The sequence below is a fragment of the Marmota flaviventris genome, chromosome 18 (assembly GCF_047511675.1).
Source record: "Marmota flaviventris isolate mMarFla1 chromosome 18, mMarFla1.hap1, whole genome shotgun sequence".
Lineage (NCBI taxonomy): Eukaryota > Metazoa > Chordata > Mammalia > Rodentia > Sciuridae > Marmota > Marmota flaviventris.
In genome coordinates, this window is record NC_092515.1 from 46,180,056 (window position 1) to 46,207,772 (window position 27,717).

Sequence of the window (27,717 nt, forward strand, 5' to 3'; positions counted from 1 at the left end):
TCCATGATTATTTTCATGCTCTGCTGTCACTTTTTTTTTTTTTTGAAAGAGAGAGTTTTTTTAATATTTATTTTTCAATTTTCGGTGGACACAACATCTTTATTTTATCTTTATGTGGTGCTGAGGATCGAACCCAGCGCCCCACGCATGCCAGGCGACCGCTTGAGCCACATCCCCTGCCCTGCTGTCACTATCTTGAAAATAATAGTTTTGAATGAGACACTCTACATTTCAGTTTGAGGCCCACAAATCATGACCTGGGTGAAATGTTCCCACATCAGGGCAGAGCAAGTGTGTCAACTAAAATAACAACACAAAAAGTGGTTCTTCAAAGAATTTAATTTACTCAGGAATAAATGAGGGATTACAATGAAGGATATATATGATATGATGAATCACAGTCACACCTAGGGAGGCAAATGAAGATAAGGGCATTTTGTAAGTACGTATGGTCCTAAACCCAGGGGCACTCTACTACTGAGCTATATCCCTACTCCATTTATTTACTTATTTATTTACTTACTTACTTACTTACTTACGAATGAGACAGGGTCTTGCTATTTAGCCCAGGCTGGCTTTGAAATTGTGATTCTCCTGCATTGGCCTCCAGAGTCACTGGGATTACAGGTGTGCACACCATGCATGGCAGGAAGACAAGGATTTTTAAAGGCAAAATGAGAAAGGTAACATAAATTGTTTTGAAATGATTATCCTTGGTTACAAGTATCACCAACAAGGGTTACATTGGTCCAACACTGAATAGGCAGTTGCTGGGTAGGCATCTTTATTGAAGTATGGTAAGTTGTATAAGGTTGTGGAGGCCTTTGTGCAAGGTTATGGTTTTCAGAGAGACCTTGAAATAGTTTTGGTCATATACAAGTGTGTGTGAGAGCCCTCTTCCTTATGGTATCCTAACACTATTTTGTTAAGATTTGGCATGAGTGACTCCATTTTGGTTCTGATAACTTTCATATGATGGGAGGAAGGGTACAAGGAATGTCTGGTGTATTATTGATGATTATCAGAATTAGTAAACTTCTCCAAAGTTCTTTTTAAACTTAATTGAAGCCTAATTAATTCATTGTCCACATGCCATCACTCAGCTTTATTTCACTGACACATTTGTAAAAGTATTTTGGGTTTTTTTGGTACTGGAGATAGAACTCAGGGGGTTTTTAGCCATGAACTACATCCCCACCCCCACCCCTTTTTTAAGATTTTGGGACAGGGTCTTGATAAGTTTCCCAGGTTAACTTCAAACTTGTGATTCTTTTGCCTCAGCCTCCCGAGTTGCCGAGATTAAAGGTGTGCACCACCATGCCCAGCTTGCAAAGCATTTTTTAAATTAAGCAGTGCCTTTGACAACCCTCAGGAACTCAACACAAATACACACCCAGTCTTTCAAACATCCACTGAGATGTTACATATCATTAGCAGATATTAGCCCCATTCATAATTGGTATCCAGAGCCCCTAAAATGCAATCCTATCCCCAACCTAGCTACAACAGATTCTCCCAAAGTTCACAGTAACACACACACTAAGGACATCTAGCTAAGTGTGGCGGCAACATCTGCATAACCCCTCTCATTTTGACAGGTGATAAATTTTCAGGGAATGGCCAATATGAAGGTTGACTATGTGCAGACTACTGAGTCTGCAGTTTGCATTTGAACATTTTTTCCCTGCAGTACTGACTGAACCAGGAGTGCTCTACCACATCTCCATCCCTTTTTGTTTTTTTATTTTCAGACACAGTCTCATTAAGCTGCTGCTAAGGTTGGTCTTAAACTTGCAAACTTCCTGCCTCAGCCTCTCAAATAACAGAGATTACAGGCATGAACTACCATGCTTAGTTAATTTCTGATTTTTTTTTTTTTTTTTTTTTTTTTGGTACCTGGAATTGAACCCAGGGGCACTTTACCACTGAGCGACATCCCCAACCTTTTTTATTTTTTATTTTGAGACATGGTCTCATTAGTTTCTCAGGTCCTCACTAAATTGTAGAGGCTGGCCTAGAACTTGTGATCCTCATGCCCCAGCCTCCCAAACTGTAGGATTACAGGCATGACCCAACAAGCCCAGTTCTGATTTCTAACATGTTCAAATGCAGCTGGATACACCACTGAACTTGGGAGACTGAGGCAGAAGGGTTGTAAGTTCAAGGCCAGCCTTGGCAACTTAGTGAGACATTGTCTTGAAATTAAAAAAAAAAGAAAAGAAAAGAAAAGAAAGACAGGGCTGAGGATGTAACCTAGCGGTAGAGCATTCCTGGGTTCAATCCCAAGTACAAAAAGAAGAAAGAAAGGGAGGGAGGGAGGGAGGGAAGGAAAGGAAAGGTTTAGAAAGAAAATTAAACTAGAAATTATGTGTGTGTGGGAGTAATTTCTGAGTGCCTAGGAAGGATAAGAAGCTTGGCATCTTGAAAGTACATTAGAAATATTCCTATAGTTTTCTAGATTTCCAGGGAACACCAAAAATTGTCATTAAGTGGAAACTCAGTAAGGAAATAAGGTGATTTTGTGTCCTTGGGGTTGGGGATCTTGAAACTGCAAAGGTTCTGAGTTGAGCCCCTGCAGGTACAGGGTTCTAGTTTAATGAGGACAACCCAAGTCAAGGCAAAACTAACAACTCCACTGCCTCTCATGATAGAGCAAATCTAGGGTTTTAGATAAGAAATGCAAGGGCTAAGAGGGGATAGAGTGAAAAACTAAGTCCTTACTGCTCTCAGGTTTCCTGCAAGAAATCCCAATGGAGAAGACATGGCTGGCTGGGTAAATGAGTCATGGGCTTTATAAGCTAAGGGAGCTGGAAGGCAGATTCCAGGAAATAAGTAAGGAGGAATCACAGGGAAAGTTTTCAGTTTTAGTGTGAAACTGTTAAGCTGTAATGCTATTCTGGGAACTCAGGAGAAAAACAACATGAGAAAGACTAGAGAAATTGCAAGGATCCAGACAGCTCAAGTGAGAGAAAGCCTGTGTCTTTGGGCAATTTAAAACAACTGACCAAGATGGCATGGACTGGGCAAGTTACCAAACAGGGAGATAGTTTCCCGGTGCCCAATACCTCCAGTCATTCATAATCCAACAGGTATTCATTGAGCACCCAGCAAGTTCCTGTGACATGGAGTTTTGAGTGAGGCACAATGGTCCCCAGCCCTGCAAGACTCATAGCCAATAAGCAAGAAATCATACTTGTATTGAGCAACAAGGAAGAAAGTTCAAGGATGTAAGGCAACTGTGCAGTCCTGGAAGATTCTCTATACCTGGGGGAGGAAATGTTCAGAAATAAAGGTCAGAATAAATTCCAGGCAGAGGCTGGAATGAGCAAGCTGCAAGAACTGCAAGGAGAGTAATTTTGGGAACTGAGCACAAGAATAGATTACATGGGCCAAGGAGGTTTACTTTATCATAAGCTGCACATTTGTTTTATGCAATTTTCTGTATTTGTTTTGTTTTGCAATAAAAGAGGATAACAGGAACAACAAAAGACTAAATGGGTCCTTTTTATTCTATTTTGGGCTAACTTAGTAAGGTGGAGGGAGCATCTCCTAAGTACCAGGCAGCTTGCTTGGTGCTTTGTTTATTTACAGAGCAATTCTGTTCATCAGGGTTTACTGAGCTCCCTGAGCTAGGCCCACCCATGAAGCAGAGGGCATAGCAGGATCAAAGGTCTGAGGTGGGACCACCTAAAGCAGTCTCAGGGAGAGCCAGGAGTCCTATGTGGTTGGAGAAGTATGAGGGTGCATTGGCCTGAAGAAACACAGGCTGATCTTCAGACTTTAGTCTGGTGGGAATAGAATAATTTGGAGAGATCAGATCTGTGGGAAGCCAAGGCCATGAGGGGGAAGTCCCATCTCAGCACATTCTCTTCTGTGTGAGGTTAGAAATAATTAAACTGGGGACCGTAACAGCTGCAACCAGGACCCTTTAGGAATTCAGGTCCTCCCTGAATGACACATAGGCCAGCACTCCCGCTGGGCAGTCCTGTGGGTGAAGGGAAACTCATTAGGTCCTTTTATCAAATGTGCTGACTTGTGGCCATCTGCACACCAGCAGACCCTTTGGCTTCCTGGGACAGCACCCTCAGCTCTCAGGAGCCTAGGCTGATGGCTGCTTTTCCCCCAGGACAATTCACTTCTGGTCCAGGACCCTCAGTCCTTCACAGATCCTGATTCAGCTTACAATGGCATCTAGGGGAACAAGGGAGCCTTGGACAGGAAGGTAAGACCCTTGGGTCCCATCCCATTCTTACCCCACTAGTTCACTGTGGTGACTCCCAAGTATGGCCTTGCTCTCCTGGAACTCAGTGGCTTTTGAGATCTGCACCTTCTTAGTGTGGGAATTGGGCACAAGTTGAGTCACATGATTCAACGTGGATCTGGCCTTGGAGTGGAGAGCCCTGGTGGTCCTTTTGAAAGGAGCTGCAGAAAGTGAGGAAGGAAGCCTGAAGCATTGTAAGGGCAAAGAAAGAAGATCCTGATCAGCATGAGTCCCAGGGAAGCTATTTGAAAGAGAGCTGTTTCCTAGCTGAGACCTAATGGGTAAGAAGGAGTTAGCCAGATGAAAGAGTTCAGCCTAGCCTGTGCAAAGATGGGGAGGCATGGGAAAGCAGGGTGTATTCAGGGGCCACAAAGAAGTTCAGTCTGACCAGAGGTAGGACCTTCTAGGGGAACATAGCCAAAGTTGAGGGGCCGGTGGGGAAGTGAGGAGGTCAATTCATCGCATGCAGAGACTATGCAGCTGTTCTGTGGAGAATGGACGGGCATGATGAAACAAGGACACTAAGGCCAGGCAGGAGGGGCAGGTTGTGGCCTAACCAAGGGCACGGTGGCACAGGTAGGGAGGAGAGGGCTCCCTTAAAGGCTGACGGAGGGTCAGGAGGAATAGTCTAAGGAGAGGAGATGGGGTTGACTACACAATAAATTTAGGGTGCTCAAGGGTCATTCTAAGGCAGGGAATGGAGTGAAAGATGGTGGTACTGAGACTCTAGAAATCACTGGGTAAAAAAAAGGGGGGCCTGGAAGTTGTTGGGATGCCCCAGAGAGAAGTATTAAGGAAAAGGAAAGAGGGCCCAGCCCCCAAAGATCAGGAAAAGAGCCAGTTCAGAAGACCCAAGAGGAGTAGTCACAGGTGTCAAAGGGAGCTTCCGAAGAGAGGAGAACTGGCTGTGAGCAATATACCTGAAATAGCTTGAAGCAGGGGAGGACTGAGAAGTGGAGAAACAGGGAGCACTTACCCCTCCTGAAAAGGCTTGGGGATGTGGAGACAGTTTTAACTGTGGCAGTGGTGTTCCAGGGCCCTGACCTGAGGCCAGGTTTGAGTACGAGCAGGGCCAACACACCAGACTGAATAGGTTGGGTGGTCACTGCATACCAGTAACTATATTCACAAAAAAAGGGCTGGAGGCCATGGGGCAGCCCTAGAGTTGGCAGTATTTGGGCAAGCCTATAACTGCAGCGTGGACACTTCCCACATGGTGGCGCCAAAGATCAACTCTAGATTTGGACTAGGCAGAGGTAGCACAGGGGTCAGCAATTTGGGGATCCTAGGCCGAGGTCACCATCCCATAGCTGGAGGGGATTGCCAGATGCCTGGTGGCTGGGCCTTCTGCACCATAACACCTCCCAAGTTTCTGTCAGAACACTTCTCCTATTGCTAGGTAATCCCAGAAATAAAACTACACACCACACACGTGGGCATTCTGGGGCCTGACCTGAAAGGGTACCCAGAGGGACAGCTCATCCCATGATCTGGAAGCAGCAAAGACATCCCTCCCACTTGTCCCTTAGGAGAAGGGAGTCAGGAAGGAAGGAAGGACGCCCATCCCAGCCCGCAGGGACTGACAAGCAGACATCCCACCCTAGCTCAGCATGGCTCTGCTCACAGCTCCCTCTGGAGGCCAAAGGTAGACCAGTGGGGACAAGGGCAGAGACTGCCCACTCTTGGGCGAGTCCCCAGGGAAGCCAGCCGCCAACCTGGTCTAGAAGTTTACACCTCCCAGTGCAGAGGCCAACTTGGAGATTCCCCAATATGTAATGGCCAAGTTGCTTTGCTTTTGCAATGATCCCATGTTCATTGCAAATCTTCCCTAGTTTAAGTAAAGACAAAGAAAAGCCAACCAAGTGAAACTGCAATGCTCAGGATGGTCACTACTGATAGCACTCAGGGCCAATGAATGCAGGTCCACCTGAAGAGACTCGTGCTACACAGGCAGTGCTGGAGCCTTCTCCACTCCACTGTGCTTATTGTGTTGAGCACATTTCCATATTCATAGATATAAAATGCTTGCTCCCCACCCTGACCTGACCTTACCTCTTTCCATCTCCTCCAACCTACATAATTAGAATATAGCAACCTATTCTTACCTCCTTGTCATTGCTCTTGCTGTTTCATCTTACTGGGACATTCTTCCTATAGATCATTCCACAAGTGCTTCCTGGTCATTTAGGTCTCAGCTCCAATGTTACTACCTTATAGAGGACTTCCTTGACCACCTGGAAAAAGTAGCCCCTAGTTCTATCCCTCCAAACTTCATTATCATGGCTTGTTTTTCTCACAGCTCTTCTCTCTCAGAAATCATTTTATCTAGCTGGGCACACAGTAGTGCACACCTGTAATCCCAGAGGCTCAGAAGCTGAGACAGGAGGATCTCAAGTTCAAGGTCAGCTTCAGCAACTTAAGGCCCTAAGCAACTTAGTGAGAACCTGTCTCAAAATAAAAAATAAAAAGGGCTAGTGATGTGGCTGAGTGGCAAAGCACCCCTGAGTTAAATCCCCCCCCAAAAAAACCAAGAAATCATCTTATCTATAGGTTAATTCATTTATTGATTCTTTGGGCTAGAGTATAAACTCCTTGAGATCAGAGTTTTTGCCTATCTGGTCCACAACTGTGTCCCAGCATCTGGAACAATGCCAGGCACAGAGTAGATGCTCAGTATGTGCCTGACATCTATTTTTAATGGCAACAGAGTAACTCAGAGCATCAAAAAAACACTTTCAGCCCTCTTTCTCCCACTGATAAGCTGTGCTATCCATTTAGCCCTGGTCAAACAATCAGTAATCAACATCTCAGGCACCAATCTTTTCCTGCTTGAACAATTATTTCTTTGGGATAAATTTCTCAAGGAGGAAAGGCAGGATGAAGGGGAGATTTGCACTTAACTTCCTGAAATATACTGAATACACTACAAATCAATCCCTACTCTCCTGGTCAGAAACACTCAAATCAATCCCTACTCTCCTGGTCATCACTACCAATCTCGGGCCAAAAAAGGGTGTCTTCTTGTTTATATTTGCATTGTTCTCGTTATTAATGAGATGAAGTGACTCTTCAATTTGAATTTTTGTTTGTGTGTGGTAGGAGGGGTGATACTAGGGATTGAACCCAGGGTCACTCTACCACTGAATTACATCGCCAGCCCTTTTTATTTATTTATTTTTAAAATTTGAGACAGTATCTCACTAAATTGCTGAGGATCTTAATAAATTGCCAAGGCTGGCCTTGACTTTGTGATCTTCTTGCCTCAGCCTCTGGAGTCACTGGGATTGAGGGTGTGTACCAAGGTGCCCAGCTTCAATTTGCAATTTTAATGAGTGAATGGATGGGTGCAGTTAAAGCATCAGAAAGGAGAAGAGGCTCCAAGAACAGCAGGAGTGGTAAAGCCTTGACTTAAACACAGGTCAGCATCTTGGTACTTGACCTTTAACATACATGACGGAAAGTAGGGTCCAGGCGGGGGATGGAGGGTGGAGATTAGTTGTGGGTACAGGCTTATAGTCCCACACCTAGCCCTCTCAAACATGCCTCTGCCCACACCACACACTGAAGTGCACTATCAACCTACTTTTCTGGCACTTTTGGTCCTATCTCACTTGACCTCTTGGTCATATGATTGACCACTGTCTCCTTCAGAAGCTGTCTCCATTCCAGGAGACTCTTTCCTTTATCCACATGTCCAGCTGCCTTCTAGACATGTTTTTTTGGATGGTACCCAGACCCCTAAGATGCCACCTACTCAAACTATGTCATCTTCCCTATAACCTGGTCCTCCACCTCACTGAAGAAAGGTGCATTCACCCATCACCTAGGCCCAAGCTTCCCCTCACCCTGCTTTGGTGACACAGAAGGTACAGAGACTTGGAATCATACCATTTCTGATTGACTGTGAGCCACCTGAGCAGGAATGAGTGTAGTGCAGCATCACCTCTGGGCACCCCAGCGTTGGTGTTCATACAGCAAGTATTCCACAAATGCTTGCTGAATATCTGGAGAATGAGCGAATGATATAGCCACAGCCACAGTAAGAAGCAGGCTTCTGTTCTCTCTTCACAGAAAGCTGGGGGGAAGCTGCCCAACAGAGGGCTGTAACCCATGGAGGCTATGGAGCAGGGTGAGGTGAATCTCTGGTTTTCTGGGTTTTGGGAAATGAACTGTATGACTTCCTAAAGTGGAACAGCACCATGTGTGAGCACCTGGGGTTCACTGGGCTCTCATCATCCTATGCCATCTGTTAGAGGGACTTTTCTCAGGCCTGAGTCTACCCTTCCAAGAATATGAACTCCTCCAGGTTAAAAGTGCCCATGATTCCCTGCTGTGCCCAGCTCCCAGCACAGCATAAGGCGGAGGATGTGCTCAGAGAGCAATGCCTGACTCAGGCAGAGCTGAACTGATGATGACTCAGAGAGCTGAGCTGAAGCTCAGACTCAGTCCTTCCTAACCACAACACCATGGAAACTTTCTGCCTTTCCTGAACTTCAGGGGTCTCCTCTGTATAAGGGTTTCTGCTGTATCCTTTCTGATCCATGGTAGTAGTTGTTGGGAAAGTGTCTGGCCCTCAGATGCTGCCCCTCCCTCTCTCAAGACCACGGGCAGGGGGAGAGGGCCAGGTGAATTTGAAGGTGTTCCCTCTATTCATTGCAGCCCCATTTTTGCCTGGTTCTGGTCACAGACAAGGAAAATAGGCAGTGATGGGTGCTTCAAGAGGACACAGGTTCCCTGAGGTGGCACGTTTGAGCAGTTTTTCAAGAGAATGGGGGGAGTAACATTGCAGGTAGAAGGGAGGCACAGAGAAAAGTCAGAAGCCAAAACGTAGGGACAATGTTCAGGAAGTTACAGGCAGGTTGGTGTAAGGCAGACCAGGTGTAAAATAGGTGGGAGATAAGGAGGTGAGATCATCTCAGGCCAGATCTTGGGCCTTTGAGGCCCCATCAATGTCTAGACTTACCCTGAGGGCAATAGGGAACCACTGAAGCCTCTTCAGCAGGAGAACAAAATGATCCATTCATGATTTGTAGAACAATAACATGATCTGATTTTTTTTTCTTGTGGTACTGTGGATTGAACCCCAGGGCACTTTACCATTGAGCTACATCTTCTTTCTTTCACTCTATTCTTTTCTTTCTTCCAACAAGTTCTCACCAATTTGCCCAGGCTAGCCTTGACATTGTGATCCTCCTACCTTAGCCTCTCAAGTTGCTGGGATTACAAGTGGTGGGTACCATCATGCTGGTTTGTGATCCAGTTCTTGATTTAAAAGATCACTGTTGCTGTTGAAGATCAACTTCTGGGGACAAAGTGGAGACAGAAAGGCCAGAACAGATAGCAGCCTAGGACTTGGTATGAGCTGTGGCAATGGAGAGATGTGGCTAGACACAGGACCGAATGGCTGCCTGATTGTGAAGAATAAAGGAATTATTCATTAAAAATAGAGATTTTAGGGGCTGGGGATGTGGCTCAAGTGGTAGCACGCTCACCTGGCATGCGTGCGGCCCAGGTTCGATCCTTAGCACCACATACAAACAAAGATGTTGTGTCCGCCGAAAACTAAAAAATAAATATTAAAAAATTCTCTCTCTCTCTCTCTTAAAAAAAAGTATTAAAAAATAGAGATTTTAGGGCTGGGGATGTAGCTCATTATAGAGCTCTTGCTTATCATGCATGAGGCCTACATGCATGGGTTCGATCTCTACCAATAATAATAATAATAATAATAATAATTAGAAATGTGGGTGTTTTCTAGAAAAGGAATTCCATAATTTTGGACTGAGAAAGAGTTCTTCAGACAGTGCTCTGCTGAGCCCTGGGCAATGGCATATGGACAGCCATAGCTCTATGCCACCGTCACTCCAATGACCAGTATGCCCAGCCCTAGATGCTCAGGAGATATTTGTTGAATTAATGAATGACAGAACACTCACTTGCTGGGTGTGGTAGCACATATCTTGTAACCCCAGACAGGAGGATCTCAAGTTTGAGACTAGCCTGGGCAACTTAGAGAGACCCTGTCTCAAATAAGAAAATATAAAGGTCTGGGGTTGTAACGCAGTGGTAAAGCACCTGAGTCAATCCCCAGTACTGCAAAAGAAACAAAAATTCCCGAATCTCTGCTATAATCCAGGACAATAATGTCAAGGACTTCTATGGTTCCTGTCTCTTCGTTACTTAGAGACCCACAATCAAACCCCTGAGCACACATGGGTATGTTTACTGCCTGTCCCTGGTGAGTGGCATGAAGGGAATTGACTAGAAGCTGTACAGAGAGTGGCAAGAGGAGGGGATGTGCAAAGAAAGGGCTTGGAGGATGCTTTGCTGAGGAGGTGACTTTAGAGTTGGTCAGAGGCCAATTGGTGCCAGTTTTGAGAATTCCAATGAGGTTCAGTCTATGGCCTGGCCAAAAAAAAAAAAAAAAAAATGGTGCTTTGCAAAGATGAGGGCAAAGGAAAAAGAGGGTATTCTTAGACAAACATGAGAACTGGTGGGTCCAAGGCTCTGGAACAGAATGGGGCTCTGGAGAAAAGAAGACTAAGATGAGGGCATTGGGAGAAGTGGAGAACTGGGAGAGGCTGAGGGGTGTCTCTGGTAAGAGCCTGGGATGGAGGGGATGTCAGTGCCCAGAGGTTCTCTACCATACTGGATTGTCAGAAAAAGCTCTCGGGACATGGGTCAGGGACAGATATTAAAAAACCTCTTAAAGTTCCTCTGCCACTTCTGGGTATGCCTGACTTGCCTCTAAAGATGAATAGGACTAAGGGTGGGGACTCAGGGTGCCCAGGTTTGGAGGTCAGTTGTGTCTGATTAATATAGGAGGGGTGGGAGAGTGGAGCTAGCCTTTAAACCGAGGGCGAGATCAGCTCTTAGCTCCACCTCGACCTACTCCTGGGGAGAGCTAGCGTGCCAGTGAAGGCTTTAGGAAAGATGGGCTCTGACCCCCATGGCCAACATGTGCCCCAAGTCTGCAAACAAGAATCCTGTCAGGGTCCCCACCAATGCCCCAGGAGCACAGCCTGCGACTCTCCAGGAACCAAAACCCAATGAGCGGTGAATGCATGATCTAGCTATGAGCCCAGGCTTACCAGCCAGACAATGACAGAAAGGGCAGCCTGATCTCACAGTGGGGAAACTGAGGCTGGCTGAAAAGCAGGGACGTATGGGGATCAGGGTCTGGACACAGAAGGTGTCAAATAGCTAGGCTTCTAATCTTCCTCTCGCCTTCCCCAAAACCAACACAAACAGCACTAGACCCATTTCAGATGGCCACAGACACCGGGTCTGAAAGGTCTCTACAGCAGTAGGGACTTGGGGAGGAACTAACAGGAGGGGTTCCTTAGCGTTCCCACTTTAAGATCTGCGTGTGGCTCCCAAAAAGCTACCCCATTCCCGCGGACGCCCTTGCGTCTGCCAAGATCTCCTCTCCCTACAAGCTGGCGGACTGGGCGGGCCACCAGCTTGCCCCGTTACCCGAGAGGGCGGAGCGAGCCGTGGGCGCTTCCAGGGGTGCTGGAGCCGGGGGAGCGCCGGAGGAGGGGCCCAGCGGGCAAAGGGAGGGGCGGGGCGGCGGGAGGAGCAGGCGGCGGCGGCGGCGACAGCGGCAGCGACAGCGGCAGCTGCTGCGCGACCAGGCCGGGCAGCGCCTAGCGCGCACCGAGAGCGCGAGGTCCTCGCAGCCCAGCGCAGCCATGTGAGTGTCCGCGCGGTTTCCGGGGACCGAAGCCCGGGAGGGGGGCGGGCGCGGCGGTTCCGGTGCTTTTCCCACCGGCGCCGCCCCGTGGATCTGGGATCTGCGGCCCTGTCCCTCCTTGCCTGGTTCCTGGGACCCCTGCGCGCTGTTCTTTCCTCCCCTCCCCCCGGGCGCGAAGGACACAGCTTCGCTCCACAAAAGCCGCCGCCTTCTGGACTGCAGCGCCAGACGCTGCCTCCTTGCCTCCCACGGCAAGGCCCTGGTGGCTGGAGCCCTGGTGACCTGGGATGGATCAGGCCGGAGGGTGGGCCGAGGCGCCAGCCTGGGCCTCGGTAGGGCGCTCTCTGGGAGCTCGCGGCCCTTGCGGAGGGGAAGGCTGATCTATTGGGAGGGGGATTGCAGGCGGCCTCAGAGATGAGCTAATTATCCTGGCCCCGCTGGAGGATCTAATCCGCTCTGAGGCGGGGACCGCCGTGACTGAGCCTGGCCCGAGGCCGTGCTCTCCTTCCAAACCTGGAGTAGATGAATCCGGAGAAAATCGTCCTGGCGGGGTCCTGGAACAGACCCTGGAAATGGAGGTTGCTGTGGGGACTCGGCAAGCAGCCAGGCCTGGGCACCCTGCAGAACTGGTTTGGGGAAGGGGCTGCTCACTAGGGCTAGAGGCCAGGCTAAGTCATCTTCAGCACCTTCTGACCTCCTGTCCCGGTTGAAGCCTGACCCTCTTACTGACCTTTCCAAGCCACTTCTGATGTGTCCAGGCTGCCCCCCACCCCCAACACCTACAGTGTGCAGTCTAATATAACAATAACGGTGCTCTGGCCACTATCTGTGGGGCTGTGCCCTGGGCCTGCCGCAATCAGCCCAGGCACGGCTTGTTGAGGAGGGTTATGACCATCTGGCAGATGCAAAAGCAGGCCCAGAGAGGTTAGTAACATTCTCAAGGTCACACAGCCGGTTTGGGGAGAAGCGGGAATTAGATCTGAATCTCTGCCTCGGCACTATCCATCTTCGGAGTATTTGACGATGTGGCGAGTGTGTGAAAATTGAGGATTAAAGTATAAAATACTCCAGTGGAACAAGAAGGACTGGCATGGCTCCCTCTTGCAAATTCCCTACGGGTCCTGGGTCCTGTTGGCAGCGGCGGGAGAGAGAAGCCTGATGTATCGTCCCAAGGGTCTGGGCTTGGGTGGGAGTAAGGGTTGCACGCAGGGTGTCGGGCTGGGTCCTGCTCAGGTGGAAAAGCAGGCTGGGAGGGCGCGAGTGAGTCACCGCGGCCCCGTTCCCCCGCCGCGGCTCAGACTAAGCTCGGGGGAGACCGCCCCGCTCCCAGCGTGCGGCGGGACAGGGAATGTGACCAGCTGACCAGGGAGGAGGCCGGCAGGAAGTGAGGCCTCCAGGCCGCCTCCGCCCGGTTCCGGGGTGGGGGGTCCCAGGCCGCGCAGCACCCCCTCCCTTCTTCCCTACACGCTCTGGTTGGCAGCTGCGGAATGACGTCAGCAGCCGGGTTTGGGGCAGTTGCCATAGAGACAGAGGCAGACTCAGGAGCGACCCCCTTCTCTCTAGCAGCCGCCCCAGGCCCAGATTATTTTTAGTATCTGTTTACCTCTGCCTGGGGCTGCCCTGCGGCGGGGCGGGGCTCGACGGGGGACTCCCAGTCAGGCGGCTGGCCTGGCATACCACAGAGCTGGGCAGTGCCGGTGGCCTGGCGGCACCTTCTGCCCCACAGGGTGTGCCAGTCTTGGCTATAGGAGGTTTTGGGGGGCCAATAATTGATGTCATGCAGACAGGTCAGGGTTCCATTCACTGCTGCCCTGGTCTGGCTGTGCTGGAAGCCCCCTAACCTTTCATGACCTGGGACCTGAGTTCCTTCCCATGTCTAGACCAGACTGTAGGGAGGACATGAACTCAGACCCTTGCTCTCACCCGCTGACATGCCCCCCCCCCCCCTTAGCTCAAGGAGTTAAGTCCTTCCTATCCACCCTCAGTAGGGGAGATCCTGCCTATCCACCCTCTGAAATGGTCAGTCAGAGATACATTTTGATGGTCATTAAGGGGGAGTCTGTACCAGCAGTTACACAACCTCGTTTCTGTGGGACTTGGGTACAGGTGGCAGCAGAGCCCTAGCAAGAGAAAGAAAATTGGTGGGACAATCAGCATGCTTGAGACAGAATCCCAGGGCCCTTCCACCTTGCCCCAGTTCAGGGGAAGCAGTACCCCACTTGCTGATGGTAACAGAGAGTAGGTGGGGCAGCGGAGCCAACCCCAACTCTCCTATAGGTGACCCCTTTCCAACAGGTCAGGATCCTCTTCCTGTGTTCAGGCAGCCCAGCTCCCCCACTCAGCTCCCTCCCTCCTCCATCTCCCAGGGGCTGAGGCCTTGGTGGAGGATCCAAGAGGTTACAGTAAGAAGCCAAGCAGACAGGTGCCAGCTCCCACAGGATTCAGTCTGGTGGAAAGACCAACCCTAAAGAAGAACTGACAACTGAGTTATGTGGCCTTGGGGTCAAAGAGAGGAAGCTATGGAGGTGCCCCCGAAGGGGGAACCAACTCCAGGCAGACTTTCTGGAGGAAGAAGTTAGAGGGTCAGACCTGGAGAAGGAAGAGTTGATTCGATTGAGAATAGTGAAGAGGGCAGGAGCAATGGGGGCTGCTGCTTAGGTGCTGAAGAACCTTTCAGATATGAGGGGTTCACAGCTGCTGGGGGGGCAGGGCATTGGCAGGGAGGAGATAGGCCTCAAAGGGCCTTATGGTCATGTTAAAGAGTGTGGGCTTTAACTTTGGGGCAGGAGGTAGCTGAGGATGTTTCTCAAGAGTCCAAAAAAAGGAATATTAAAGATATAGAGTTTGAATCCTGGCTCTGTCACTTACTAGCTATGTAATAATAATTAATAATGACAGCAGTTCACAATGGTTGTGTGCTAAAAGTGAGAGGTAGGATATCTACCCCAACTTTCCTACCCCACATACAATTCTCCCTTTCTCAAACATTCCCTACACAAGGGAGTTATCTTACTGTCTTCCCAGCAGCCCTCTAAGGTAGTGGTAACAGTTGTTATTATTAGCCTCATTTTTAGGGGTATCTGAAGTCCAAAGCTTAAGAAGTGTCTTGCACGAAGTCACAGAGGCAGTTAGCCTCAGGTTTCTCAGCTGTGAAATGGGGTTAATAGAATTTATACTAGTAAATTAATAGTATTGTTGCCAGAATTAGATGGTATCTGTAAAGCACAGTAGCTGGCATATGGAAAGCACTGAAGAAAAAAAAAAAAAAAAGGTTTTTGGCATTACCAGGTGACTGAAATTTTCAGAACAGAGTGTTGTTACTAGATAAAGAATGAACAGTTGGGCCAGGTGTGGTGGTGCACACCAGTAATCCCAGCTACTTGGGAAGCTGAGGCAGAAAGAGCGCAAATTCAAGGCCAGCCTCAGCAACTTAATGAGACCCTTTCTCTAAATAAAATACAAAATAGGGCTGGGGATGGGGCTCAATGGTTGGGGAGTGTCCCTGAGTTCAATCCCTGGTACCAAAAAAAAAAAAAAAAAAGAGAGAAGATATGCAGCCAGAGCAGAAAGTGGAGGAGTTTATTACCTCTTGAAATTCAAGGGGACAAAGGGTTTAAAGAAGAGAAAAGGACCCACCAAGTCAAAAGCTTTAGCTGAGATCAAGCAGAATAAGGACTAAACATTAGACACTGGATTGATTCAACAAAAGGGAAGTCACTGGTAACCTTGTCTGGACCAGTCAGGGAAGGGTGGAGAACACGGACCAGGGTGAGAAAAGTAGTAAGCAAGTGTGGTGGACTGCTTCTCCAGAAATTCTGCTTAGAAAGGAGAGGAGAGATGGGGTGAAGAATGGGGTAGCTGGAAGGAGACACAAGGTCCACAGGAGGTTATTTCGTTTTGTAGTTACTTATTTACCTGTGAGTGTGTACAGGCGCTGCTGGAGATCAAACCCAAGACCTTCAGCATGCAAGCACATACTTTACCACTGAGCTATTCCCCCAGCCCTTATATTATTCATATAAATCCAACTTTATTATTAAATCCAATATATATATATATATATATATATATATATATATATATATACACATACAGTAAGTAGTCAGGTATGGTGGCATGTTCCCTTTAGTCCCAGCTTACTCGGGAGGCTAAGGCAGAAATATCATTTGAGCTCAGGAATTCAACCACGGGAAACATAGTGAGACCTTGTTTTTTTTTTTGTTGTTTTTTTTAATATTCACATAGACACACACACAGAGGGAAGGGAGAGAGAAAGTATATATGTCCTAAGTGTACAGTTGATACATTTTTTTGCAAAGAAATATGCCCACATAGAATCAGGAAATAGAACCCAGAGCAGGAAATGGAACATTGCCGATACCTTGGAAGACCCCTTGTGCCACCTTCCAGACACAGCAATCCAAGGGTAACTACAATCTGATGTCTGTCAATATAGATTACTTTTGCCTGTTTTTGAACTTCATTATCAAGGGGATCATACATAAGTTCTCTCTGTGCCTTTTCCCCCCACTCACTGTAAGATTCACCCATATTGCTGCATGAAATGGTATATTTTCATTTTTTTGGTATATAGTAATTCTTGTTGTTTATTGATGGACACTTGGATAGTTTCCAGGGTTGTTTTCACTTCATGTGGGAGTGACTTGAGCTTGGAGACATGTGGAGAAAATCTGAAACACTCATTTCTATGAGAAGGGAGAAAGAGACTTGGGTCATACAGTAGGATTTACCAGGTGGGAAATAAGGACTGACTGAGATTGAGAATTGCTCTGTGGTTTGAGCCAGCCTGCTTTGCCAAGACCTTTGGCAGCTCCCTCCAGGCTGTGTGCTGGTGCAGCAAAGACAGGGAGTTGGGTTGCCAGGGTTAGTTTCTGCGAGGTAGGATAGAGGCACAGATTGCTGAGGATAGTAGCAGCAGGCAAGTGATGGAAGGGTGGCAGTAGATGCAGGCTGGGAGGAGGGTATGCAATGAAGATAGAGAAGGTAGGAGGGAGCTGGCAGAGAGAAAGAAAGCAGAGGCGGACTTCGAGCTTCATGCAGGGTGGTGTCTGTGAAATTCTAGGCTGTATCTCCAGTGACTGGCACATACTTGGCTCAAGTATGTCACTTAGTGAATATCCGAATAAATGAGCTAAGGGCTCAAGGGACCAGAGGTCTCAGGTAAAAAGCAGGTGAAATGAGAGTGATGGAGAGAGCTTGGAGGCTGTGGACATGTGGATGTGGTTTAGGAAAGGGGCATTCAAGAGCAGATGATAAGACTGGGGTGTTCCCAAGGAGATGGCCGAAAGGAGCAGAATGGTCAATGTTGGCTGGGTGGACAATCTGTGGGAATGCATAGATCACCAGTAGGTGCATGGTACCCAGTCTCCAAGGTAGTAGAAGAGGATGGCATTTCCTGAACTGGGGTCCTTGGACCTCTTATAGCTGAATCTGTAAGGGGATTGATGGATTTATTGCATATTCAGACTCCTGAACCCAACCTGGGCTGGGTGAGAAAGTAAACACAGTGTGGCAGAATGGGGCCTAAGAAGCAGGAGTGTTTATGGAGTAGGAAGCATCCAGCCCCTCCATGGTCAGAGGATGGGGTATCCAATGGACCCTTGACATGGTGATCTCTATCCATACTGGAAGTGGACAAAGATAGTCAAGAAAGAGATATTGGGAGCAAGCACCAAGGGAATTCAGAGCCTAAGGGGCCCATGAGCTGGGGACCAGAAGGCCAGGGCCTCAGCCCTAGGATGCAGCTCTGGCTAGAGACAAGACCCTGGATGGGGGAGTAGGACCTGATCCTCTTTCTTGGGCTTAAGAGGAGTGCCCAGACTGAGCACCCATCTTATGGGTACAGAGTGGTAGTGGTGCAGGGGGCTGTGGGATTCTTGCACCCAGTTCCTTTTCCACCTCCTTCTTGGGAAAGTAACATATAATATGGGGTTAATCTAGTCCCACACTTTCAGCCCCTCTCTCTACTCAGCTTTCCAGATCTCTCATATTCAGCACTTTACTCTTCACCCTCCGTTGGCAGTCTCTCCGGTCAGAATCCCCCACGCCCAACTCTCTACATTTCACACACTTAGAACCCCCCTTTCAGCCCTCTGTATGTTGACTTTACTCCACAGCCCTCAACAGCCACTCTTAGAGCTACCTACTTTTTTTTTTTTTTTTGGTGCTAGCTGTAGGGTACCAGGAATTAAACTCAGGGGCGCTTAACCACTGAGCCACATCCCCAGCCTTTTTATTTTTTATTTTGAGACAGGGTCTTCCTAAATTGTTGAGGCTGGCCTTGAATGCTCGATCCTCCTGCCTCAGCTTCCCGAACCACTGGGATTGTGAGGAGAGCGCCACCACGCCCAGCTAGAGCTACCTAGTCTTAACTGTCCCCAGCGGTCTCCTCATTCTATCCATCCTCGTGCTCAACTCCCTTCACACGCACTCCTGACCCCAAGCCTCGTCAGTCCTAGCCCCCAGGTCACCACTCCCAGAGACCAGGCGGGCCGACGCCTGGTGCCCCCCTAGTTCGGCCGGTCCCGCCCCATCCCGGCGGATTGAGTCAGGCGGCAGGAACTGGGCGGGGGGAGGCGACGAGAGGAGCCAAGCCAGAGCGGCGGGGAGCGAGCGCGGAGCCCAGTGGGGCCCGCACCTAGTGGCCCTGGCGGTCAGGGACGCGGGGAAGGAGCGCGGGACGGGGACTGTCTAATACTTACCATGAGCGCCAAGAAGAAAGGTAGGACCCAGCCTGGGGCTGCGAAGTCTCGGGGTTGGCCACGTTGGATGCAGGCCAGATTCTGGGGGCCAGGGGTTGCGTGTTTCGCCGGAGCGGGTGGGATTTGCCAAGGATCCTTCCTTGCCAAAGGCAAGGGTGAAGGGGTGCGTCCGTGACTCAGTTTCCAGGTTTCAGCCACCACAGGAAAGTGAAGGAGGCGGGGCACTTCTCAGCACTGCCCCCCACTCTGGGAAACCCCCGGCACCCAGCCCCGAGGCCCTGGCGTCGCAGCGCCTGGGAGCGGGTGGAAGCTAAGGGAGCAGTTTACTCTGGACGGAGGAGTCGCAGCAGCCAGGCCCGTGCCGGCCGGGCCTGTCCGGTAGCTCCACAGGGCTCTCCCTGCCCCGCCCCGTAACCTCCCTTGGCCTCTCGCGGTGGGGGCACTAGCTCTGGGTCCACTTGGGGGGGCGATCAGGGGCAGGGCTGGAGAGGCCGCCCCGCCCTCGGGTAAACAGGCGCTTCCGCACATTCTTTGCGCGCTCCGCCCCTTTCCTGCCCCTTCCCAGCCGGAGGAGGGTCCCTGCGCGTCCCCACCTTCCTGCCCCGGGGCAGGCGGAGTCCGCACCATGGCAGGAAGTGGGGGCCGAGCCGAGGCCACGCTGAGTCCGAGGCTGAGTCGCCCGCAGCTGCCCTGTCATTAGAGCGGGGACCGGCGGGCTAAGAAGACCAAGGCAGGAGCCCCCTGGGGCTGTACCTGGTGACTGGAAGGACCTCCTCCAGCCTTGGGACTCGGCCGCAGGGTGGGGGCTTCAGGGACTCGACTGGTGCTGGACACCCCACCCCCGCCATCCCTAGGGAGCCCCGCGAGGACTCATTCCATGATGTCCCTGTCGGTGCGGCCGCAGCGCCGCCTGCTCAGTGCCCGGGTCAGTAGGAGCCAGTCCTTCGCAGGCGTCCTCGGCAGCCACGAGCGCGGGCCCAGGTACGCAGTGGAGGGGAATTAATGGTTGGGTCAAGAGAATCGATGGGATTGGGACTGGGTATGTAGTGAGGGTTTGGGGGACTCCTGCTTGTCCTTTTCTTAAGGCAGCCTCTTCTTCAGGAACTTCCAAGTCTTCAACCCTCCGGGGCCTCCACGAAAGCCCCCAACGCTCTCCCGGGTGTCCAGGATGTTTTCTGTTGCTCACCCAGCCCCTAAGGTGCCGCAGCCAGAGCGGCTGGACCTGGTGTATGCTGCCCTTAAGCAGGGCCTGACGTAAGCAACTCCCTTCCCACCTTTTGTCCTAGGATTCCTCCCCAAGTCCCTAACTCTTTGTGTTAGTAAGACATTTCCCCAGTTCGGCACTCTCTCCTACTGTCAGTACCTTAGGCAGCTAGAGACTGGAGAAGTGAGTTGACTCTTGTCACCTCTTTCTCTAGAGCCTACTTGGAAGTGCACCAGCAAGAGCAGGAGAAACTCCAGGGGCAGATAAAGGAGTCCAAGAGGAACTCCCGTCTGGTGAGTGATGGTAGGGATGCTCTGGACTAATGCCCTTTGCCTTTGCCATTGTGAGGGCTGGGCAGGGCCAGCCTGTGTGACAGCTGGGCTATTTTCTGCGGTAACTATGTCCAGGTATGAGTTGAAGGGAGTATTAGGAAAGGCCGACGGCAATTCTCCAAACTTCTTTGCTGCGCACACTTTCTACTTGAGAGCAGTGCTGCTCATAGAAGCTCTCAGTGGGAGAAGTTGGATCCCCACAGACAGGACAAGAGGAGAATATGTTGTAATAGTAGTAAGGGGAGGGCCAGGGTTTTTTCCTGGGGAAAAAGGAAAAGCTTGCAGAGGAGGGAATGCTTCTGCTGGGTCTTGAAGGATAAGTCTGGGTGGGCAAGTGCCCCTGGTGTAGTCCTCGTTATACCTCCTAAATACCTCTTCTTGTTTTTCTCTGTAGGGCTTTCTATATGACTTGGACAAGGTGAGTGAATATAGAATAGTGTTGGAAGGGGTTGGCTCATGGAGAGGGGAAGGGGCCTTGGGCCTATGGGCCCTCCTGACCCACCTTTCCCCCAGCAAGTCAAGTCCATTGAACGCTTCCTGAGACGATTGGAGTTCCATGCCAGCAAGGTACTTGTGCAGCATGAGTGCAGAATGGGTTTTGGGAGTGGGTTTTGGGCAGCATAGGGAAATTGGGGGCAGGGTGCAAGTCTCTGAGTGAGCAACCCCAGTAATGATTCTCAGTTCCCCCCTCACTTTCCCAGATCGATGAGCTCTATGAAGCATACTGTGTCCAGCGGCGTCTCCGGGATGGTGCCTACAACATGGTCCGTGCCTATAGCACTGGATCTCCAGGGAGCCGAGAGGCCCGGGACAGCCTAGCTGAGGCCACCCGGGGACATCGAGAGTATACAGAGGTGAGAGAGGAGTCACTGAAGTAGGCATGGGGTGTGGCAGAGCTGGTGAGAGGGATTGATTCTTCATTCCCTCCTGTCCCTACCCCTTCCTCCCAGAGCATGTGTATGCTGGAGAGCGAGCTGGAGGCACAGCTGGGCGAGTTTCATCTCCGGATGAAAGGTACTAAATTGTGGGGGCAGATGGGAATCAGGAGGGAGTATGCTCAACATGGCACATCTAATTCTCCCCTTACTCCCAGGGCTGGCCGGCTTTGCCAGGCTGTGTGTAGGCGATCAGTATGAGGTATGAGGATGCCCAGGGGAGGCGGGGGGATGGAGGTCATGGCTCTTGCATCTCTGCAACTCCAAGGGTTGCTTCATCCTGCCTATTTCTTCAGATCTGCATGAAATATGGCCGTCAGCGTTGGAAACTACGGGGCCGCATTGAGGGTAGTGGAAAGCAGGTGTGGGACAGTGAAGAAACCGTCTTTCTTCCTCTGCTCACAGAATTCCTGTCCATCAAGGTGACTTCTCTACCAGTATCTAGGACACTGTGGTTCTGTAAACTTCATGACCTTGTGAACCCCTTTGTAATCTTCCTGAGACCCTTACCCTTGTGATGTCCTCATGGCTCCATGGCTCTGTGAATGTATGACCCCTCAACCTTCATGACCCTGTGATGATCTCTGTGTCATTGAGAACAATCTTTGTGATTTCTATCTTCGTGGTCTCCTTGATCCTATAACTGCCTCATGATCTTCTGACTCTGAATATTGATCCCCTGAGCCCCCTTGAGATTATGACTCGCATGATCTCAATGACCCTACCAACTCAGATCTTTATTATCTCCATGTTACCAGACTGCTTCAAGCCTCCATGGCTCTATGACCCTGAGAATTCCAATCCTCATGGCCCCATGACCCTGTGACCATCTACACATATGCAGATCTCTGATTACCAGGAACTCATGGCCCCTGCATCCCTGTGATCCCACTGTACATTCTTGGCTACAGGTGACAGAACTGAAGGGCCTGGCCAACCATGTAATTGTGGGCAGTGTCTCCTGTGAAACCAAGGATCTGTTTGCTGCCCTGCCCCAGGTTGTAGCTGTGGACATCAATGACCTTGGCACCATCAAACTCAGCCTAGAAGTCACATGGAGGTTGGTGGAGCTAAAGGTCTTAGGGGCAGGACCAGAAGGGTTGTGGCACTGCTAACGGCCTCTTCCTCCTCAGCCCCTTCGACAAGGATGACCAGCCCTCTGCTGCTTCTACTGTCAACAAAGCTTCCACTGTCACCAAGCGCTTCTCCACCTATAGCCAGAGCCCACCAGACACACCCTCACTTCGGGAGCAGGCCTTCTATGTGAGTCACAGTCCAGACCTAGGCCTCTTCATTTCCCAGAGGCTTTTCTGGGATGGTTCTGAAATGTTCTTCCTTCTCTCTTAGAATATGCTAAGGCGGCAGGAGGAACTGGAGAATGGAACAGCATGGTCCCTGTCATCTGAATCTTCAGATGACTCATCTAGCCCACAGCTCTCAGGCACTGCTCGCCACTCATCAGCCCCCAGGCCCCTGATGCAACAGCCTGAACCTCTGCCCATCCAAGTTGCCTTCCGAAGGCCTGAGACCCTCAGCTCTGGGCCTATGGATGAGGTGGGGGCCATGGCCCCAGTTTTAGCCAATGGGCATGCCCCCTATAGCCGGACTCTGAGCCACATCAGTGAGGCCAGTGTGGATGCTGCCTTAGCTGAGGCTTCAGTGGAGGCTGGGGGTTCAGAAAGCCTAACCCTAGGGCCTAGCTCACCCATACACCCAGATCCCACCCAGGAGTGCCCCAATTGTGTTCCTTCTGTCCCAGACACTGGCCATTCTGCCACAAGCCCCACTTTTAGTACTACCAGCCCCGTGTCCACATCTATAGACCCTGTCCCATCTGAACATCGAGATTCAGTTCATAAGGCCACAGATTCTAGCCCTTCTAAGCTGCCAAGCCCCACCCATACCACTATAAACTCCACGTGTAGTGCCATAAGCCCTATCAATAGTGCTCCAAGCTTCATGTCCACTACTATAGGTTCTACCACCAAGCCATTGCTCTCTACCCTCACTACTACTGGCTGTATCCCCACTACTACAGGCCCAACCCAGACCATGGCAGGGTGGAACCACACTACTCCAAGTCCCATCCATACCACTACGAGCTCTACCCATACTACCACAAGTCCTATCCATACCACTGCAGGCCCCACCCATACCACTGCAAGCCCCACAAACGAAGCCAGAATGTCAACTCACACCACTACAAGTCCTACCTGCAATGCTATGGGCCCAGTAGTCCAAACCACACACTCCACCTTTACAACTGTAAACTCTTCCACTTCTGGGGACATTGCTATACTTCCCACCCTCTCTACAGATGTCACCCTCTCAGGAACTAACCCCTGTAGCTACTCAGCCTCCACTCCCTGTATTCAGGCAAAACCCATAGCCTCCAGCACTTACTACCCAAGTCCTGTCTCTTCTGGTTGGAAACCTCTCATAAGCTCTGCCCCAGATCCCCCAGAGCCCATCCTTCAGAACCTAAGCTCCCCTCCCTCACCCTTAGCTCCTATACCCCAGCATTCAGAACTTAGCCCAGTCACAGCTACTCAAGCCTCAGTCCCAGGGGCAATTGAAGGGACTGGGGACAGGAGACTGGAGGAAGCCCTGGGGGCTGTAATGGCTACTCTGGATGACTATCGTGGCCAGTTTCCAGAGCTGCAGGGCTTGGAGCAGGAGGTGACTCGGCTGGAGAGTCTGCTTTTGGTAAGGAGGGCTGGGCTAGCTGGGCTGGGGCAGCACAGGGAGGGCAGCCAGGTAGTAGCAGCAGCTCTCACCTGCTTTACTACCCTAGCAGAGACAAGGCCTGACTCGTAGCCGAGCCTCCAGTCTCAGCATCACTGTGGAGCATGCCTTGGAGAGCTTTAGCTTCCTCAATGAAGATGAAGATGAAGACAATGATGGTCCTGGGGACAGGTAAGACTGTGGGGGCTAATGAGAGGAAAGAGATGAAGGGGAAGAGGTAAGGCTATGTCAGGTGGAGGAGCAGATGTGGGAACAAGTGAAGTGGGGCCAGGTAGAGTGCATGAGGATGGATTTGTTGGCAGCTGTGATCACTCCTCCCATGTATATCTCATGTGTGTCCTTGATGCCCATGTCTCCAACCCCATCTATCTCCAGTGCTTCTGGCCATCCAGCTCCTCATCTCTGCAATGAGTCCCTCCCCCATCGGTCCCCATCAGCTTGTGAGCCTCCTGCCCCTCCTCTTTCTGTTGGCTTCACCTTGGATCTACCCTCTGAAGGAGCTCTTTCAGTGCATCCCTACATTCCTTGCATGATCCAGCATCAGTCCTCTCTGTCTCAATCCCAACTCTCCTGGAGGTCCGAATCCCTCAGCTCTCAGTCCTGGAGTGACCCTACCAACTCTGGTTTGAGAGTCATTCCCAGTCCCTCCTCTCTCCCAGGTTCTGGCCCTATGCCTTGCACCCTTTACAGTCCTCATGTTATAAACCATTCCACCTTACTTCTGCCCATCCCAACCCTGGCAGCTCCCTGGGGTCCTAGTTGGAGGTGCCACAGGGCAAACTGACAACCCTGCTACTTCCTGCTGGTTGCAGCCCCTTCCTCCTCGAACTTACCAATTGTCTTGTCTGCGCATTATTGTGTTCTTTCATTCTGAGATGGGAGGAGCTTAATAAAACTGGTGACCGGATGGTGATGTTTGTTTTTGGGGGGGTTGACCCCATTTTTTTCTCTCAGGCCTCCAAGCAACCACCAGGAGGCTGGGGCTGAGGACAGCTCAGACTCACCCAGTGCTTGTCCCCTCAGCACGGGGTGTCCAGCTCTGGATGCTGCTTTGGTCCAGCATCTACACCACTGCAGCCGCCTCCTACTGGTGAGGCTAGTGTTATTTCCTCTGCCCTTCCCTTGTACTCCTTGTTCCAGAGAGCCTGCACTCTAATCCTGGTCCTCTCTGCCTCCTCTGAGTTCCATACCCTAATGTCCCAAGATTCTGGCATTTGGCTCTTGCTGAATGGAAGACCTCCCACATTCTGTTTTTCCTCCCCACCTCCCAGTCTCTCCCAATGCATGCTTCTGCTTGTAGTCCCTGGACTCCATCTCTCCCAAGCTGTACCCAGGGTCTGAACTACTCAGCCACCCCTGTTCTTCAGAAATTGGGCACATTTGGGCCCCTTCGCTGCCAGGAGGCATGGGCCCTGGAGCGGCTGCTGCGGGAAGCCCGAGTGCTTGAGGCAGTATGCGAGCTTAGCAGGCTATGGGAGATCCCTGCCACCTCTGCCCAAGATGGTAAGGGCCCTTATGCACCTGAGCTCTGGTGCCCATCTTGAAGCTCCTATCTTACCCCACTCCTATCTACATGTCTGTCTGCCCCCTCCTCCATTTGCCCTGTTGCTGATGATTTCCTACCCCCTACCTTCCACCTCCCCACAGTGGTACAGTTCTCAGCCTCTCGGCCCGGCTTCCTGGCCTTCTGGGACCAGTGCACAGAGGGACTCAGCCCCTTCATCTGCCCTGTGGAGCGGGTGCTCCTCACCTTCTGCAGCCAGTATGGTGCCCGTCTCTCCTTGCGCCAGCCAGGCTTAGCTGAGGCTGGTGAGTGGGCTGTCTACCTGCCCCTTCTGTCCTTCCTTGGCTCCCTGATGACAAGAGACCTCAGGGAAGGCCAAGTCAACCCAAACAGATATATGAGCTGAGTGCTAGGGAGAAATAACAAAGGACTGTGCCCATGTGGCTAGGGTGTGCAGGCAGGGAGACTCTGCAAGTGAGCATGGGATAGGAGCATTCTTTTGCTACTAAAAGCCTGGACCCATCCTGACTGTGGCACTGCCTTCCACAGTGTGTGTGAAGTTCCTGGAGGATGCCCTGGGGCAGAAACTGCCCAGGAGGCCCCAACCAAGCCCTGGGGAGCAGCTCACTATCTTCCAGTTCTGGAGTTATGTGGAAGCCTTGGACAGCCCTTCCATGGAAACCTATGTAACTGAGACTGCTGAGGAGGGTGAGGCAGTGGCCTTGATCACAAAATGGGTGTATCTGAGGGTGTGGATGAGACTTAAGAACAAGGCCTCTGATCCTAGGAAGCTCCTGTCTTGCCACCTTGTCCCAACTCTCCATTTCCTTCCTTCTTTCAGTATTATTGGTGCGGAATCTGAACTCTGATGACCAGGCTATTGTGCTGAAGGCCCTAAGATTGGCACCAGAGGGGCGTCTGCAAAAGGATGGGCTTCGGGCCCTCAGTTCCCTGCTTGTCCATGGCAACAACAAGGTCATGGCTGCTGTCAGTACCCAGCTCCGGAGCCTGTCCCTGGGTCCTGCCTTCCGGGAAAGGGTGAGTCGGGCAGGGCTTCCTTGAAGGCAAGGACTAGGGTCCTGGGTTCCCACTATCTGATAAAATCTGCTTTCCTGCTCTTGCCCAGGCCCTCCTGTGCTTCCTGGATCAGCTTGAAGATGAAGATATACAGATCCGAGTGGCTGGCTGCCTGGCCCTGGGCTGTATCAAGGTGAACCCTGACAACCCATCCACCTTTTCTCTCCCCTCTGGCACCCCCACCCCTGGGCCCTTCCTACCTGCTTCACTGAACCCGCCTTGATATTCTGTTCCCTGATAGGCTCCTGAGGGCATTGAGCCCCTGGTGTACCTGTGCCAAACAGACACAGAAGCTGTAAGGGAAGCTGCCCGTCAGAGCCTGCAGCAGTGTGGTAAGGCTAGGAGATGGACGATGTGGGTCAGGTGGATTCTGGGACATCTTAGCTTATGGGAATAGGGTGAGATAGGGCTGGAGATGGAAGGGACAGGATGAGTCTAGGGCCACTCCTGATCTCATCCTCATGCATTACAGGGGAAGAAGGACAGTCTGCTCACCGACGGTTGGAAGAGTCACTGGATGCCCTGCCCCGAATTTTTGGGCCCAGCAGCATGGCCAGTACAGCATTCTAAACTCTCCATACACATACTCCTACTGCTCCTTGCCCCTACTTTCAGGGCTCACCAGGCACTGGCAGGGTGGGTGAGGGCTGGCTCCAGAAACCCCTCCCTCCCCACAGATTCCTATCAATGAAAATCTAATATATTCTTCTGTTGCCCTTGGGGTTGGTAGAGTCAGTGCCCGAAGTCAAGTGCCTCCCAGCCTCGGCTCAGCACATCCCTTGCCACAGAGTGTCCAGGGCCTGGTTACCCTGCCTCTGCCTCACCACATCCCTTGGTTTTGTATTTTATTTACAGAGTTTTACAGAAAATAAAATTAAAAAAAAAAATCTTTCCTACATGCACTCTTGACCCTCTGACATGCCCTTCCTGACAATGGTGTGTCCACACTCCAGCTGTGACAACAGCATTCATACTTGCCCTGGAAATCCTGGTGGAAGAAAGCCCAGAGGCTGGGAACTGGGTTTGGGGAAGAGAGCAGGGGAAGAGTGTAGAAAGCATTGCTAAAGAGGCTCAGCCTGCAGCTGGGCCTAGGAACAACAGCTGTGGGTGGAGCTGAGCTGTGGAGTTGGCTCAGAGAGGCCCAAAGGGTGCCAGTCCTGGGAACATATGTGGCCAGGGAGCAAAAGGGAAGCAGGCAGGAAAAACCTGCATGATGTGACTGCACTTCGGACCACGAGGGG

At 50.9% G+C, this 27,717-nt stretch overlaps 1 protein-coding gene and 1 long non-coding RNA gene across 4 annotated transcripts; one reads left to right on the top strand and one right to left on the bottom strand.

Annotated features, from left to right (window-relative positions):
• Positions 1 to 321: 321 nt before the first annotated feature.
• Positions 322 to 18,944, bottom strand: LOC139702795 (uncharacterized). The gene is made up of 2 exons (XR_011705374.1): positions 18,680 to 18,944; positions 322 to 615 (listed from the first exon to the last, which is right to left on the bottom strand). It is a non-coding gene; the product is annotated as an uncharacterized lncRNA (long non-coding RNA).
• Positions 11,860 to 27,378, top strand: Ripor1 (RHO family interacting cell polarization regulator 1). 3 transcript variants are annotated; one of them, XM_027953929.2, is made up of 22 exons: positions 11,860 to 11,957; positions 19,534 to 19,660; positions 19,781 to 19,933; positions 20,098 to 20,176; positions 20,610 to 20,633; positions 20,729 to 20,782; positions 20,917 to 21,069; positions 21,166 to 21,229; positions 21,309 to 21,352; positions 21,447 to 21,572; positions 22,062 to 22,210; positions 22,284 to 22,413; positions 22,498 to 23,856; positions 23,945 to 24,066; positions 24,850 to 24,985; positions 25,263 to 25,398; positions 25,543 to 25,704; positions 25,949 to 26,107; positions 26,241 to 26,437; positions 26,526 to 26,609; positions 26,718 to 26,808; positions 26,949 to 27,378. In XM_027953929.2, exons 2-22 carry the CDS (start codon positions 19,557 to 19,559, stop codon positions 27,044 to 27,046), a joined length of 3,624 nt encoding a protein of 1,207 aa, XP_027809730.1. In that variant the 5' UTR covers positions 11,860 to 11,957; positions 19,534 to 19,556; the 3' UTR covers positions 27,047 to 27,378. The 3 variants fall into 3 exon arrangements, with proteins under 3 accessions (XP_027809730.1, XP_071461166.1, XP_027809729.1); XM_071605065.1 differs by lacking the exon at positions 11,860 to 11,957 and adding an exon at positions 18,524 to 18,699 and having other exon boundaries at positions 23,948 to 24,066; XM_027953928.3 differs by lacking the exon at positions 11,860 to 11,957 and adding an exon at positions 18,527 to 18,699.
• The last annotated feature ends 339 nt before the right edge of the window (positions 27,379 to 27,717 follow it).

Excerpts from the sequence above, each read along its gene's own strand:
- Ripor1 (XM_027953928.3), top strand. Across the intron at positions 19,661-19,780 it reads AGCCACGAGCGCGGGCCCAG|GAACTTCCAAGTCTTCAACC; the intron begins GTACGCAGTGGA and ends CCTCTTCTTCAG. Across the intron at positions 26,438-26,525 it reads GTCCTGCCTTCCGGGAAAGG|GCCCTCCTGTGCTTCCTGGA; the intron begins GTGAGTCGGGCA and ends GCTCTTGCCCAG.